Source organism: Aythya marila (genome assembly GCF_965140915.1).
Source record: "Aythya marila genome assembly, chromosome: 35".
In the NCBI taxonomy this organism is placed as follows: Eukaryota; Metazoa; Chordata; class Aves; order Anseriformes; family Anatidae; genus Aythya; species Aythya marila.
This window is the reverse complement of record NC_139076.1, coordinates 139,222-153,864: the sequence shown is the minus strand read 5'-3', so window position 1 is coordinate 153,864 and position 14,643 is coordinate 139,222. Positions and strand designations below refer to the sequence as shown.

General features: G+C 57.4%; 2 protein-coding genes across 3 annotated transcripts in view; one reads left to right on the top strand and one right to left on the bottom strand.

Moving 5' to 3' along the window:
- The first annotated feature begins 322 nt into the window (after positions 1-322).
- LOC309889311 (solute carrier family 22 member 6-like) lies at positions 323-9,513 on the top strand. Of its 2 annotated transcripts, none has more exons than XM_082782077.1 (11): positions 323-436; positions 2,439-2,857; positions 2,960-3,063; positions 3,592-3,746; positions 4,488-4,656; positions 4,744-4,867; positions 5,401-5,510; positions 6,074-6,288; positions 6,527-6,635; positions 7,243-7,446; positions 9,019-9,512. In XM_082782077.1, exons 2-11 carry the CDS (start codon positions 2,480-2,482, stop codon positions 9,086-9,088), a joined length of 1,638 nt encoding a protein of 545 aa, XP_082638203.1. In that variant the 5' UTR covers positions 323-436; positions 2,439-2,479; the 3' UTR covers positions 9,089-9,512. The 2 variants fall into 2 exon arrangements, with proteins under 2 accessions (XP_082638203.1, XP_082638204.1); XM_082782078.1 differs by lacking the exon at positions 323-436 and adding an exon at positions 1,482-1,556 and having other exon boundaries at positions 9,019-9,513.
- A 215-nt stretch (positions 9,514-9,728) lies between these two features.
- The window catches only part of DPF2 (double PHD fingers 2), a 14,828-nt gene continuing 9,913 nt past the window's right edge, over positions 9,729-14,643 (bottom strand). Inside the window, exons 8-11 of the mRNA XM_082782088.1 lie at positions 14,140-14,207; positions 13,614-13,725; positions 11,921-12,002; positions 9,729-11,291 (exon numbers count right to left, since the gene is read on the bottom strand). Coding sequence (XP_082638214.1) covers positions 11,215-11,291; positions 11,921-12,002; positions 13,614-13,725; positions 14,140-14,207 — 339 coding nt within the window. The 3' untranslated portion in view covers positions 9,729-11,214. The remainder of the gene's footprint in view (positions 11,292-11,920; positions 12,003-13,613; positions 13,726-14,139; positions 14,208-14,643) is intronic.

The window sequence follows — 14,643 nt, the reverse complement described above, 5'->3', positions numbered from 1 at the left end:
TTCAGAGACCCCAGGACTTTGCCCCAATTGCCAGGGCAAATCAACCACCGTCGATGGCAAAAACAAGCCTGGGGAGGAGCTGAAGGGGTCCCTCTCTGCTGGGGATGGGGGCTTCCTCGGTGAGGAAGAGGATGGAGAGGATGGGAGGTCCCCAGGGAGACCTTGGGCATCCCCAGGCAGGGATCGGCGCGACTGGCGCCAGCGTTTCCGCCTGATGAACGGCTCCACTGACCCAGAGCAGGATCTGGCCCCGAGGAAGTCAAACGTTAACTGGGGCCAGGGTGGCTTTAAATAGAATCGGGGACAGGGACGGGGACGTGGCCATGGGCAGCCGTGGGGCCAAGGGGTCGTAGCCGCTGGCGGACGGATCTGGGAGCAGGATTCGGTGCTGGAAGGGAGCTGGATTCGGTCAGGAGGGAGCTGGAGTGACAGAGAGGTGAGTGGGTCGATAGAGATCAATACGCTGATTGGGATGGAGAGACCAAGGGACTGGGTGAGAGAGATGAAAGCCCACAGGACTGATCAGCAGGGAGAGAGACACCGATAGGCTGAGCCACAGGAAGATTATAGGTCAATAGAGTGAGTGATGGAAAGATTAAGATTATAAACTGATCAATAGACAGATTACATTCATCACATTGATCAAGAGAGATCAATGGATTGACCGATAGAGAGACAAAATAGAAATTAAGGTCAATCAATTGGTCAATAGAGAGATTATAGGCCAAGAGTCTGATCAATGGAGAGATCAATAGATTGATCAATAGCTAGACTATAGCTCAAAAAATCGACCAATAGCAACAGAGTTGTCACTAGAATGAGACTTTATAGCCCAGTGCATTGATTGATTTATGATGGGTGGGTAGATCAATCACAGACAGGACAATAGAAGGCTTAAATCTCAATTAACTGACAAATAGATCAATTATAGATCAATAAATTGATGAATAGACTAATGGGTTGATCAATAGAAACATAAATACTGATAGACTGATCAATAAAGAGGGAGATCATGGACCAATTGATATTTGATAAATTATAAATAATAGAAATATAAAGATCAATAGCGAGAGAAAGTGAGACTGATCAACAGGGAGTCCAACAGATCGATCAATAGAGACAAGGGCAGATCAACAGGTTGATCGATAGACCATGCAGTCAATAGATTGATTGATCAGCAGATAGATCAATCACTTGACAGAATAAGGAGTCGATATGAGCTATGGGCAGAGGGACAGGAGGACACAGCCTCTGGAGGGACGATGGGTGGCACGGTCGGGTGCTAAAGCCATTGATTAATCAATTGATTGATTGACAGAGGGATGAAGGAAGGCTGGGGGAAGAGAATGGGAGTGGCAGAGAGAGGGAGGGACGGACAGAAGGAGGGACAGACAGAGGGAGGGACGGAGGGACGGACGGAGGGACAGTGGGTGGCAGATCGAGACAGAGACCGAGGGAGCAGCAGAGAGAGGGAAGAGGGTGAAACAGCAGCCAGCAATCAATCAATTGATCAATCGGGATCCATCATTGGAGGGCCAGAGCCACTGGTAGGACAGGTGGGTGATAAAATTGATCGATCAATTGAGTGATTGATCGGTAACATGGTAGGGAGGGAGGAGGAGGAGGGAGAGCAGCAAGGAGCAGAGCCGACAGGGAGAAATAAATAGCCAGTGATCAATAGGCTGGCAGATTAGTGGGCAGATCAATTGATCAGATTGTTAGACTGATGAATTGACAGACTGATAGATCAATAGACTGATGAATTGACAGAGGGACTGATCAACAGACACCTTGATAGATCAATAGAGCTTGAGAGCTTGATAATGACACCGGTTGGTTGTGATTGACAGATTAATACACAGACAGATTGATCTATTGATACTGACTGATCGATAGAGCAACTGATAGACTGATAGACTGATCACCAGAGAGCCTGATAGATCATCAGACAGATTGGCTGCCAGATCGATAGGTCAACTGATAGACCAATAGAGAGACCGATAAGCAATATATGGACAGATCAATAGATGGACAGATCAATAGATGGATGGATTGGTAGATCAATGGACCAATCAGCAGACGATCCTCCCTTGATCTGCCCCCCCACACCCTGATCTTCTCAACCACCCCTCGGTCCATCCCGCTGCCCGTCCCGTGTCCCTCCATTGGGCTGTCCCTTGGCGCACCCTTCTGTCCATCCCTTGGCCCATCTTGGTCCTCCACTGTCCTTCAGCCCCTCGGGCCTTCATCCTCAGCCTCCCTCCACCTTCTCCTGGTCCCGTCTTCACCTTGTCCCTCGCCCCTTCCTCCAAACCACCCTTTGGGTGTCCTCCTCCACCCCTCAGCCCTTCCTTCACCCCTTCCTCCATGCAACCCCTTGCCTGTTCTCAGCCGTTCTTCATCCTTCCTCCAACCGTTTCTCCTCCTCCCACCCCCAGCCGGTCCGGGGACCCCCCCCAGCTCCATCCCTCGTCCCGCCATGTCCTTCGTGGAGCTGCTGGCCCGCCTGGGCGGGATGGGACGCTTCCAGGTGACCTACGTGGCCGCGCTGGCCTTTCCTCTGCTCATGCTGGCCAGCCACAACCTTCTGCAGAACTTCACCGCCGGCATCCCCGAGCACCACTGCCGGCCCCGGCCGGTGGCCAACAACAGCATCGGCGACGTCCCCCTCTTTGTCACCATCCCCTCCGATGACCACCACCGCCCCCAGCGCTGCCGCCGGTACGTGGAGCCCCAGTGGCACCTCTTGGAGACCAACGGCACGGCCAACGGCACGGCCAATGGGGCGGCCACCGAGCCGTGCCACGACGGGTGGACCTATCACGACGGCGTCTTTGCCCACACCATCATCAGCGAGGTGAGGTGCAGACTGGGGGGCACTGGGGGGCGGGGGGGAGGACACACAGGTGTCCGTTGACCCCCTCCCCTTGTCCTTCCCCCCCCCCCCCCCCGGTGGCAGTGGGACCTGGTGTGCGAGTCCAAGAAGCTGCGGCAGGTGGCCCAGTCCATCTACATGGCCGGGATCCTCCTGGGCTCCGGCCTTTTCGGGGTCCTCTCCGACAAGTATGTAGCTGGCCTGCTGCTGTACTGGGAGGAACTGGGAGCAACTGGGAGTAGGGAGGGCGGACAGGCATGCGCAGGGACATCCTTCCTGCCTTCTGTCCCGCAGTGTCCCTGTTTCTCATCCCAGTATCCCCAGTATCCATATTCCCCATTCCAGTCTTCCCAGTGCTCTAAGTCCCTGTCCCAGTGCTTCCAGCACCCCATGTCCCCATCCCAGTGACCCTTGTCTCCATCCCAGTGCCCCATGTCTCCATCCCAGTGCCCCATGGCCCCATCCCACCACCACATGTCCCCATCCCACCACCCTTTGTCTCCATCCCAGTGCCCCCTGTCTCCATCCCAGTGTCCCGTCTCCAACCCAGTGCCCCATGTCCCCATCCCAGCATCCTCAGTGCCCTTTGTCCCCATCCCAAAGCACCATAATCCCAGTGCCCACTCCCCCTATCTCAGTGTCCCATATCAGCATCCCAGCAACCCATACCCTCCCATCCCAGTGCTCCCAGTTCCCCCAGCGCCATGTCCCAGCAGGTTTGGTCGCCGGGCGCTGCTCACCTGGTGCTACCTGCAGCTGGGGGCGGCGGGGGCCGGCACCGCGGCCGCCCCCACGTTCGTCATCTACTGCCTCTGCCGCTTCCTGGGGGGCCTGGCCATGGCCGGCGTGTCCCTCAACTCCGCTTCTCTCTGTGAGCTGGGGACCCTGGTGTGGGTTGGGTTCCACCACCCCTGGGAGGGACCCTGGTGGCCGGGTTGGGTCCCAAAACCATTGACCTATGGGTCCCACCACCACTGACCCATGGGAGAGACTTTGGTGTCCAGTTCCAGCCCTACTACCATTGACCCATTGGAAGGCCCCTGGTGTCCACATTGGGTTCCACCACCATTGACCCATGGAGGGCCCCACAAACCCATCTCCAATCCCAACACCCATGGGACAGACCTCGGTGTCCAGTTCCAGCCCTACTACCATTGACCCTTGGGATGGGTTCTGGTGTCTGGGTTGGGTCCCAAAACCATTGATTAATGGGAGGGACCTTGTTGGTTGGGTTGGGTCCCAAAACCACTGACCCATGGGACAGACCTTGGTGTCCACTTCCAACCCCACCACCATTGACCCATGGAGGGCCCCACAAACCCCTCTCCAATCCCAACACCCATGGGACAAACCTTGGTGTCCACTTCCAACCCTACTACCATTGACTTTTGGGATGGATTCTGGTGTCTGGGTTGGGTCCCAAAACCATTGACTAATGGGAGGGACCTTGTTGGTTGGGTTGGGTCCCACCACCCTTGACCATGGGACAGACCTTGGTGTCCACTTCCAAATCCCACCACCATTGCCCCTTGGGAGTGCCCCTGGTGCCTGGGTTCGGTCCCACCACCAATGGGAGGGACCCGCGCGCCCAGATGCTGACGGTGACCCCCAGGCATGGAGTGGATCCCGACGGAGGCGCGCGCGGTGGTGGGCACCATCAACGGCTACTGCTACACCCTGGGACAGTTCGTGCTGGCGGGCATAGCCTTCGGCCTCCCCCACTGGCGCTGGCTCCAGCTCGTCGTCTCCCTCCCCTTCTTCTTCTTCTTCCTCTACTCCTGGTACGGGGACGCGGAGGGGAGGCTGGGAGGTGGTGGGGGGCAGGACGCGGGGGTCCCCGTCTCACCCCTTGTCCCCCTCCTTCCCAGGCTGTTCGTGGAGTCAGCCCGTTGGCAGGTGATTTCGGGGCGACCCGACCTGGCCCTGAAGGGGCTCCGCAAAGTCGCCCGCATCAACGGGAGGAAGGAGGAGGGCGATAAGCTCAGCGAGGAGGTGATGTCCCTCCCAGGCCTCCCAGATCCCATTAAATCCCTCCCAGATCCTCCCAGGCTCCCCTCATTCTCCCCCAGATCCCCGATTTCCCCTCTACCCATCCTAAACCCACCCCCAGACCCCCCTTATCCCTTCTAAATACCTCTGCCCCCCCCACTTAGATCTCCCTTAATTACCCCCTGATCACCTGGATCCCTCCAGATCTCCTGGATCCCCTTCAGATCTCCTGGATCCCATTTCCCTCCTAGATCTCTTCAGATTTCCTGCTTGGATTCCTCCTCCCCCCCACCCCCCGTGCCTCATGTCCCTCCTAGATCCCCCCAGATCCCTCCTAGATCTCTCTGATGCCCCTCTAGATCCTCCTGGATCCCCCCCAGCTCCTTTCTCTGCCCACTACATCTCACGAGATAGCCCAAACCCCCCCCTAGATCCTTTGTATCCCCCAATAGATCCCCCGTATCTCCCAGTAGGTCCCCCCTAGATCCCTTGTGTCCCTCCAGATCCCTCCTGATCCCTTGATCCCTCTCCCACAGGTGCTGCGGGCGCTGGTGCACCGGGAGCCCCCGATGCCGGGGGGGGCCCTGGCCGCCCTGGTCCGTACCCCTGGGATGAGGACAGTCTCCTGCGGCGTCTCCTTCGTCTGGTAAGTAAGGTCACCTCAAGCCCAAAAAACACCTTTTGGAATGAAAAAAAACATCCTTTAGGGCTCAAAAAAACACCTTTTGGGGGTCAAAACCCATTCTTCTAGGTTCAAAAACCAACCTTTAAGGCCCAAAAAACAACCTTTGAGGCTCCAAACCCAACCTTTAAGGCTCCAAAGCCATTTTTGGGACTCCATGCCCATCCTTTGGTGCTCAAAACCCAACCTTTAGGGCTCAACACCTGAACTTTGGGGCTCAAAACTCAACTTCTGGGACTCCAAACCCAACTTTGGGGGGCCTAAAACACCTTTTTTGGGACAGAAGCCACCTTTTGGACCTTAAAACCCAACTTGGGGTTTAAAACCCACCATTTTTGGAAGCCAAAAGCCACCTTTGGGCGCTCAAAACCCAATTTGAGTGTCTAAACCATGTCGGCAACACGCCTTTTTGGGGGAACGATACCCAACTTTTGAGGCCAAGGCCACCTTCGAAGGCCAAAGCCTGCCTTCTGGGCACCTGGAGATGCCTGGTGGGTTTTGAGTTGAAACGCTGGGTTTTTGGGCAGGTTCTCTACCAGCTTCGCTTACTATGGGCTGGCCATGGACCTGCAGGGCTTTGGGGTGGACATCTACCTGAGCCAACTGGTGTTTGCGGCGGTGGACATCCCAGCCAAGCTGGCCTCCGTCCTGATCATCAGCGGTGCCGGGCGCCGGGTGGCCCAGGGTGCCTCCTTGGGGCTCGCGGGGGTCTGCATCCTCGCCAACATCGTCGTGCCGACGGGTGGGCGCCGGGGTGGAGAGGGAGGGGTTGGAGGGTGAGGGGATGGAGGGCGAGAGGGTGGAGGGCAAGGGCAGGGAGGACGGTGGAATGGAGAGATGGAGGATGGTTGACGAACGGTTAGAGGGGTGGGGAGAACAATTGGAGGGACAGAGGCTGGAAAAAGAGAGAGACGGAGGCCAGGGACTTCCAGAGGTGGGGGTCTGGGGGTGGTGACCCCCCACCCCGTGGCCGTCCCCAGAGCTGCAGACGCTGCGCATGGCCTTCGCGGTGGTCGGCAAAGGCTCCTTGGCCGCCTCCTTCAACTGCGCCTACATCTTCACCGGGGAGCTCTTCCCGACCGCCATCAGGTGGGCAGCAGCCCCCCGTGGGGCTGCCTCGACACCCGAGACCCCCACCCACCCACCCCTCCGTCCATCTGTCCGTCCCGCATCCCACCGCATCCGTCCGTCGGTCAACGAATCCATCCAAACTTCTCTCTGTCCACCATCAAACCCGCTGTCCGTCCGTCCGTCCATCCATCCAACCACCTCTCCACCCACGTGTCTGTCTGTCTGTCCATCCAACAACCTCTCCACCCATCTCTCAACCCATCCATCCATCCGTCCATCTGTCTGGCCAACCATCATCAAGCTCTCCACATCCGTCTGTCCACCCAACCACCTCTCCACCCATGTCCGTCTGTCCCTCCAACAACCTCTCCATCCATCCATCCATCCATCTGACCAGCCAACCACCTCACAACCCATCCGTCTGTCCGTCCAGCCGTCATCAAACCCTCCATCTGTCCATCTATCCGTCCACCCCACCACCTCTCCACCCATCTGTCTATCCGTCTGTCCATCCAACCATCACCAAACCCTACGTCCATCCGTCCTACCACCTCTCCATCCCTCCATCCATCCGTCCGTCCGTCCGTCCGTCCTCCCGCCCACCCTCTCCCTCTCCCCGGCGCAGGCAGACGGGGATGGGCCTGGGGGGCACCATGGCCCGGGTGGGGAGCATGGTGGCCCCCCTGGTGCGCATGGCGGCCGACGTCAGCCCCGTGCTGCCCCTCGTCATCTACGGGGCCGCCCCCATCGTCTCGGCCATCGCCACCTGCTTCCTGCCCGAAACCCGCAACGTGCCCCTGCCCGAGACCATCAAGGACGTCGAGAGACGGTGAGGGGTCCCCCTGGGGTCCCCGTCCCCCCTTAGGGTCCCCTTGGGGTCCCTGTCCCACTTTGGGGTCCCCCCGGGGTCCCCGTCCCCCCTTGGGTCACCCCCTGGGGTCCCCGTCCCCCCTTAGGGTCCCCTCGGGGTCCACGTCCCACTTTGGGGTCTCCCCAGGGTCCCCGTCCCCCTTTGGGTCACCCCCTGGGGTCCCCGTCCCACTTTGGGGTCCCCCCGGGGTCCCCGTCCCCCCTTGGGTCACCCCCTGGGGTCCCCGTCCCCCCTTAGGGTCCCCTCGGGGTCCACGTCCCACTTTGGGGTCTCCCCAGGGTCCCCGTCCCCCTTTGGGTCACCCCCTGGGGTCCCCGTCCCACTTTGGGGTCCCCCCGGGGTCCCCGTCCCCCCTTGGGTCACCCCCTGGGGTCCCCGTCCCCCCTTAGGGTCCCCTCGGGGTCCACGTCCCACTTTGGGGTCTCCCCAGGGTCCCCGTCCCCCTTTGGGTCACCCCCTGGGGTCCCCGTCCCACTTTGAGGTCCCCCTGGGGTCCCCGTCCCCCCTTGGGTCACCCCCTGGGGTCCCCGTCCCCCCTTAGGGTCCCCTCAGGGTCCCCGTCCCACTTTGGGGTCTCCCCGGGGTCCCCGTCCCCCTTTGGGTCACCCCCTGGGGTCCCCGTCCCCCCTTAGGGTCCCCTCAGGGTCCCCGTCCCACTTTGGGGTCTCCCCGGGGTCCCCGTCCCCCTTTGGGTCACCCCCTGGGGTCCCCGTCCCCCCTTAGGGTCCCCTCGGGGTCCCCGTCCCACTTTGGGGTCCCCCCGAGGTCCCCGTCCCCCCTTGGGTCACCCCCTGGGGTCCCCGTCCCCCCTTAGGGTCCCCTCGGGGTCCCCGTCCCGCTTTGGGGTCCCCCTGGGGTCCCCGTCCCCCTCTCCAGTTTGTCCCCGGTTTCTTTGTGGTAGATGGAAATGGGGGAAATGGGCGTTTTAGGGTGAGATTGCCTTCCTGGGAGGTTTTGGGGTGAGAAGGGCTGGGTTTGGGGTGAAAAGTGTGGGAAGGTTTTGGGGTGAGGATTGAAGGGTTTGGGGGAGGGAAGGGTGGAAGGTTTTGGGGTGAGGATTGAAGATCTCGGGGTGGGAAAGGCAAAAGGTTTTGGGGTGAGAAAGGCTGGATTTGGGGTGAGAGGGTCGAAAGGTTTTGGGGTGAGGACCGAAGGATTTGGGGGTGGGAAATGGGGAAGGTTTTGGGGTGAAGATTGAAGGTATTGGAGGTATGATGGACTGAAGATTTTGGGGTGGGAAACACTAAGGTTTTGGGGCTGAGATCAGATGGTTTTAGGGTGGGAAGGAGAAAAAGTTTTGGGGTGAGAATGGAAGGTTTTGGGGTGAGAAGGAGAGGAGGTTTTAGGGTGAGAATGGAAGGTTTTGGGGTGGGAAGGTTTTGGGTCGAGGACCAAAGACTCTGGGGTTGGAAGGACTGAAGCTTTTAGGGCCAGGACTGAAGGTTTTGGGGGTGGGGAGGACCGAAGTTTTTGGGGCAAAAACTGAGGGTTTGGGGGATTGCCCTGACCCCCCTGTCCTCCTCCCCGCAGCGGGGGCCACCTGAAGGACGAGGACGTCACCGTCCCCCTGGGCCCCACCGGGACCAAGGACGGCGCCTGAGGGGCGAGGACCGGGGAGGGGGCGCAGGACCCCCCCCAACGGCCCCCTCTTTACCCAAATCCTATTTATTTCACCCCAATAAAGCCACGCCGATGGTCACCGAGCGCCGGCCTTTGCCCCAATTCGGGCGATTTCAGCCGCGGCCCCCCCCTTAATCCCCCTCCCCGCTGGGGGATTAAGACTCCCGTCAGGGTTGGCAGGTGGAAAAAAAAAGAACCTAAACGGAGCGGTTTGGCCCCAAAAAGAGCAGGCAGCACAACCTCGGTATCAGCCCTCGGAGAAGCCACAACAACGCACCGAAATCGGGCGTTTTGCACCCAAAAGCCAGGGCAGCACAAGCCGGCTAATCGGCCCTCAGAGAAGCCAAGCACCAGAAACGGGGTTTATTCACCCCAAAAGTAAGGGCAGCACAACCCCAAAATCAGGCCTAAGAAAAGCCACACGCAGGCACCTAAATGGGGTTTATTCACCCCAAAAACTAGGGCAACGCAACCCCAATACCAGCCCTCAGAAAAGCCACATCCAAGCACCTAAATCGGACTTTTTCACCCCAAATCCACCCAGTGGAACTTCATTCCCTCCCACCTCAGCCCCCCACCCCACCAGGGCCCTGAAATCCCCCCTTTTTGCCCCAAAACACTCACAATTCCACGTGTTTTTTTTTTCCATTTTTATTACGAAAACGAGCAGTTTTGGTGTCATTTTTTTTTTATCCGGATAAGACACGACCGTGAAGCTTTGCCGAAGGGGAAAAAAACGGGGTAAAACCCACCCGTTTTGGGACATTTCATCATCCCGCCCCCCACCGGGGCGCGAAACAGAGGAAAACCGCCCATTTTGAACCAAAAAGCCGCCTTTTCCACCTGAATCGGGCACAAAAAGGGGGGAAAGGGGAGAAAACACCGGGCTGGAGCTGCCTCCCCACCAGATTTGTGCATTTTTGGGTTAAGTGTTATTTTTTAGTGATTTGGGGCTATTTTGGGGCCTTTTGGGGTCAATTTTGGGCCGTTTTGGGCTGTTTTGGGTCAATCTGGGGCCGTTTGGGGTCAACTTAGGCCTATTTTGGGTCAATCTGAGGCTGTTTTGGGCCAATTTGGGGCCATTTTGGGTCTTTCCCCCCCCCCCGCCAGCTTCTTCTCCGTTGGGGGGGGGTCCGGCCGGTGAAAATGGGGGGGTGGTGGTGGGAGGGGGGGGGTCGGAGGTAGGTTTTTAAGTAGATTTTTAGAAAAAACAGGCACATTCAGTCTGCGGGACCCTGGGGGGGGGGGGCAAGCAGGGGGGGGTCCCCAGCGCACCCCAAAAAAGCACGGCGGCTCCTTCCCGGGGCGGGGGGCACGCCCCCTCCTCCCTGCCACGTTTTGAGGGGAAAAGTGGCGGTTTTAGGACAAAAGCAGCTTCCCACCCCACCCCAAAACCAAACCCTGTGCAACCGGGACGGGTCAAGGGATCCGCAGGGGCTGGAAAACCCCCAAACGGAGGGGTTTTGCCCCATTTTGAGCCAGCCGGAGGAGGAGCACGGGGAAAACCCCAAAATGTTGGGATTTTGCCCCAATTCTGCGCTGGCTGAAGGAGGATGGCGGGGTGTAAGGCCTCGTCTAGGCAGGGGCCGGGAGGAGAGAACGAAAAAAGAAAAATGGGGGGGGAAAAATGAAATAAAAATAAAACCAGAAAAAAAAACCTAAAACCTCACCCCATCAGAATTGAAAAATTAAGGAAAACAACCCAAAAAACACAACCCCCAGCTGGCGCGGGGCCCCGAATTTGCCAAGAAAAGGGAAAAGCGGCGTTTTGTTCTTTTTTTTTGGCACACCACTCCGAGGCGCTGGAGAGGGGAGGATTCGGGCACCTTTTGGGTGAAAAAGCCCAGGAATGGTGACGGGAAGGGGCAGCCCACACGTGCCGGGCCGGATTTAGGGGGAATTTACCCCAAAAATCCCTCCTGGGGGTCAGGGAGGCGGCGGTGGCTGTCCTGGAGGGCACCCAACGTGGGGGCAGCAGGATGGAAGGGGGAGAAGCCACCCCCAAAAGCGATAAAAAAAAAACCCAAACCAACCCAAAATGGGGGAAAAAAACATAAAATAAAAGGGGAAAAAAAAAAAGGGGGAAAAAAGGGAAAAGCGAGGGCATCAGGAGTTGTTCTGGTTCTGGTAGATGGAGGCTTTCTCCTTCAGCAGGTCCAGACACAGGTGGCAGCTCCAGCTCCCTGGGGGCAGAAATTGGGGGGGGGGTCACAGGGGGCTCCCCCCGCGCCCCTCGTTAGGGGCCCGCTCTTCGTTAGGGGCCCGTGCTTCATTAGGGGCCGTTTTGGGGTGAAAAAGAGCAGGTTTGGGGTCTCCGCGCGTCTCGGCGGCGGTGAGGGGTTCTTGCTTGCAGAGCCCCGTGACCTTCCTCCTCCTCCTCCTCCTCCTCTTCCTCCTCGTTAACCTTCGAGCGAAGGCGGCTGATAATTAACCGGTTGATAATTAACCGGCCGATAATTAACCCTCTGCCATCGAGGTTTTGGGGTTTTGGTTGTAAATACCTTTTTTTTTTCTTTTTTTTTTTTCTCCCTTCTATTTTTGCTTCGACGCCGTGAGTCAGCACAAAGCGGGAGGGAGAGGAGGACGAAGGAGCCTTGGGTGGTAATTTTGGGGCAAAAAACTGCTTTTTCGGGGTCTCTGCTGGAGCAGAGGAGCCTGAGGGCAACGCCGGTGCACTCAATCTGAGAATTTTTAACCAAACCGCAAGGATCTCCCCCCAAAAAAAGCAGGAAGGATTGGGTCCGCGTGGCTCTTACTGTTTTGTACCAAATTTGGGGTGTTTTGACCCATTTTTGGGGGGCGCAGCACTCACCCTCGGGGGGCTCCGACATGGGGGGCGTGAGGCAGTACATGTGGTAGCCGCGGTCGCAGTCGTCGCAGAAGAGGAGCTGGTCCTGGGTCAATTTGGGGGGAAATTGGGAAAAAAGGAAGAATTGGGGGAAAAAGGGAGAAATGGGAAAAAGGGGAGGAATTGGGGAATTGAAGTGAAAGGATCTCACACGTCCCTCTGATGTTCCCCCCCCAAAAAAAGCACTGTTTCCATCCCAAAATTGTCATTTCCCCCTCCCCAAACCACCGTTTCCCACCCAAAAAGGTGCCACTTGGATCCCAAAAGCACCGTTTCCTCCCCAAAAAGCACCATGACCCCAAAGAAGGGCACAATTTTCTCCCCAAAAGCTCCATTTCCCCCCCAAAAAGGTGCCATTTGCCCCAAAAAAGCACCATTTCTTCCCCCAAAGCCCCCATTCCCAACAAAAAAAAACACTTCCCCCAAAAAAAAGGTGCTATTTGGATCCCAAAAGCACCGTTTCCCCCAAAAAAAGGACCATTTCCCCAAAAAAGGGCACCATTTTCCCCCAAAAAGCTCCATTTCCCCCACCCAAACCATCATTGCCTCCCCCCCAAAGGTGCCACTTTGATCCCAAAATCTCAATTTCCCCCCCCAAAAAAGGCACCGTTTCCCCCCCCAAAAAACACCATTCCCCCCAAAAGAGCCCAATTTCTCCCCCTAAAAGGCACCATTTCCCCCCCAAAGGCACTATTTCCCCCCCCAAAACCCACCTTTCTCCCCCCAAAACCCCCCATTTCCCCCCCAAAACCCCCTTTTCCCCCCCCCAGACCCCCCATTTCCCCCCCAAAACCCCCTTTTCCCCCCCCCAGACCCCCCATTTCCCCCCCAAAACCCCCTTTTCCCCCCCCCAGACCCCCCATTTCCCCCCCAAAACCCCCCCCATTTCCCCCCCAAAACCCCCCATTTCCCCCCAAACCCCCTTTTCCCCCCACAGAGCCCCCATTCCCCCCCAAAATCCCCCATTCCCCCCCCAAAAACCCCCATTTCCCCCCCCAAACCCCATTCCTCCTCCCAGACACCCCAATTTCACCCCCAAACCCCCTTTTTCCCCCCCCAGACCCCCATTCCCCCCCAAAACCCCCTTTTCCCCCCCCAGACCCCCCATTCCCCCCAAAAATCCCCCCATTTCCCCCCAAAACCCCCTTTTCACCACCCCTGACCCCCCATTCCCCCCCAAAAAAACCCCATTTCCCCCCCCAAAAAAAACCATTTCCCCCCAGACCCCCCATTCCCCCCCAAAACCCCTTTTCCCCCCCAGACCCCCATTCCTCCTCCCAGACACCCCAATTTCACCCCAAAACCCCTTTTCCCCCCCAAAAAACCCCCCATTGCCCCCCAAAACCCCCTTTTCCCCCCCCAGATCCCCCATTCCCCCCCAAAATCCCCCCAATTCCTCCCCCAAACCCCCATTCCTCCTCCAGACACCCCAATTTCACCCCCCAAACCCCCCTTTTCCCCAAAAAAAAAACTTTTTCCCCCCAGACCCCCCAATTTCACCCCCCAAACCCCCCTTTTCCCCCAAAAACCCTTTTTCCCCCCCCCAAACCCCCTTTTCCCCCCCCAAACCCCCTTTAGCTGCCTCCCCCGGACCCCCAGGCCCCCAACATGGGGCGGGGGGGCAGAAACCCCCCCAGTGCCCCCCCGGGGGGCTCACGTCGTTTTCGGAGGTGCCGCAGATGTTGCAGCACTTGCACTCGATGCACTGCCAGCGGTACGTCTTGACGGCTGCCATCATCACCGGGGTGAACTGCAGGCACGAGGGTGCCCTAAAAAAAAAAAAAAAAAGGGGAAAAGGGAAAAAAAATCAGCGAAAACGGGGGGTTAAAAGCACCCCCGGCCCGGCTCCAACCCCAAAACGTTGGGGTTTTAAAGCAAAAACACGAGGGAAGGAAGAGGGAAGAGAAGGGTGGGGGAAAAAAGGGGCTGGAGGAGGTCTGGTGGTGGGCATGGATGTGAAACCCTACAAAAAAAGATACTTTAGGAGCAAATAACGGGGCTGGGAAGGGTCTGGTGGTGGCCATGGCCATGAAACCCTACAAAGACGACCCTTTAGGAGCAAATAATGGGGCTGGGAAAGGTCTGGGGATGCTCAAAGACATGAAACCTTACAAAAAAGACCCTTTAGGAGCAAATAACGGGGCTGGAAGGGTCTGGGGATGCTCAAAGACATGAAACCTTACAAAAAAGACCCTTTAGGAGCAAATAATGGGGCTGGAAAGGGTCTGGTGGTGGTCATGGCCATGAAACCCTACAAAGACGACCCTTTAGGAGTGAGTAATGGGACTGGGAAGGGTCTGGGGATGGCCGTGGCCATGAAACCCTACAAAAAGGACTCTTTAGAAGTAAATAATGGGGCTGGGAAGGGTGTGGGATGACCATGGATGTGAAACCCTACAAAAAAAAAACATATTAAAAGTGAATAACGGGGTTGGAAAGGTCTGGGATGACCATGGGCATGAAACCCTACAAAAACAGACACATTAAAAGCAAATAATGGGGCTGGAAAGGGTCCGGTGGTGCTCATGGACATGAAACCCCTACAAAAAAAAAGACCATTTATAAGCAAATAATGGTGCTGAAAAGGGTCTGGGGATGCTCACGGACACAAAACCCTAAAAAAAAGATGCTTTAAAAGCAAATAATGGTGGTGGGAAAGGTCTGGGGATGCTCACGAACAAGAAACC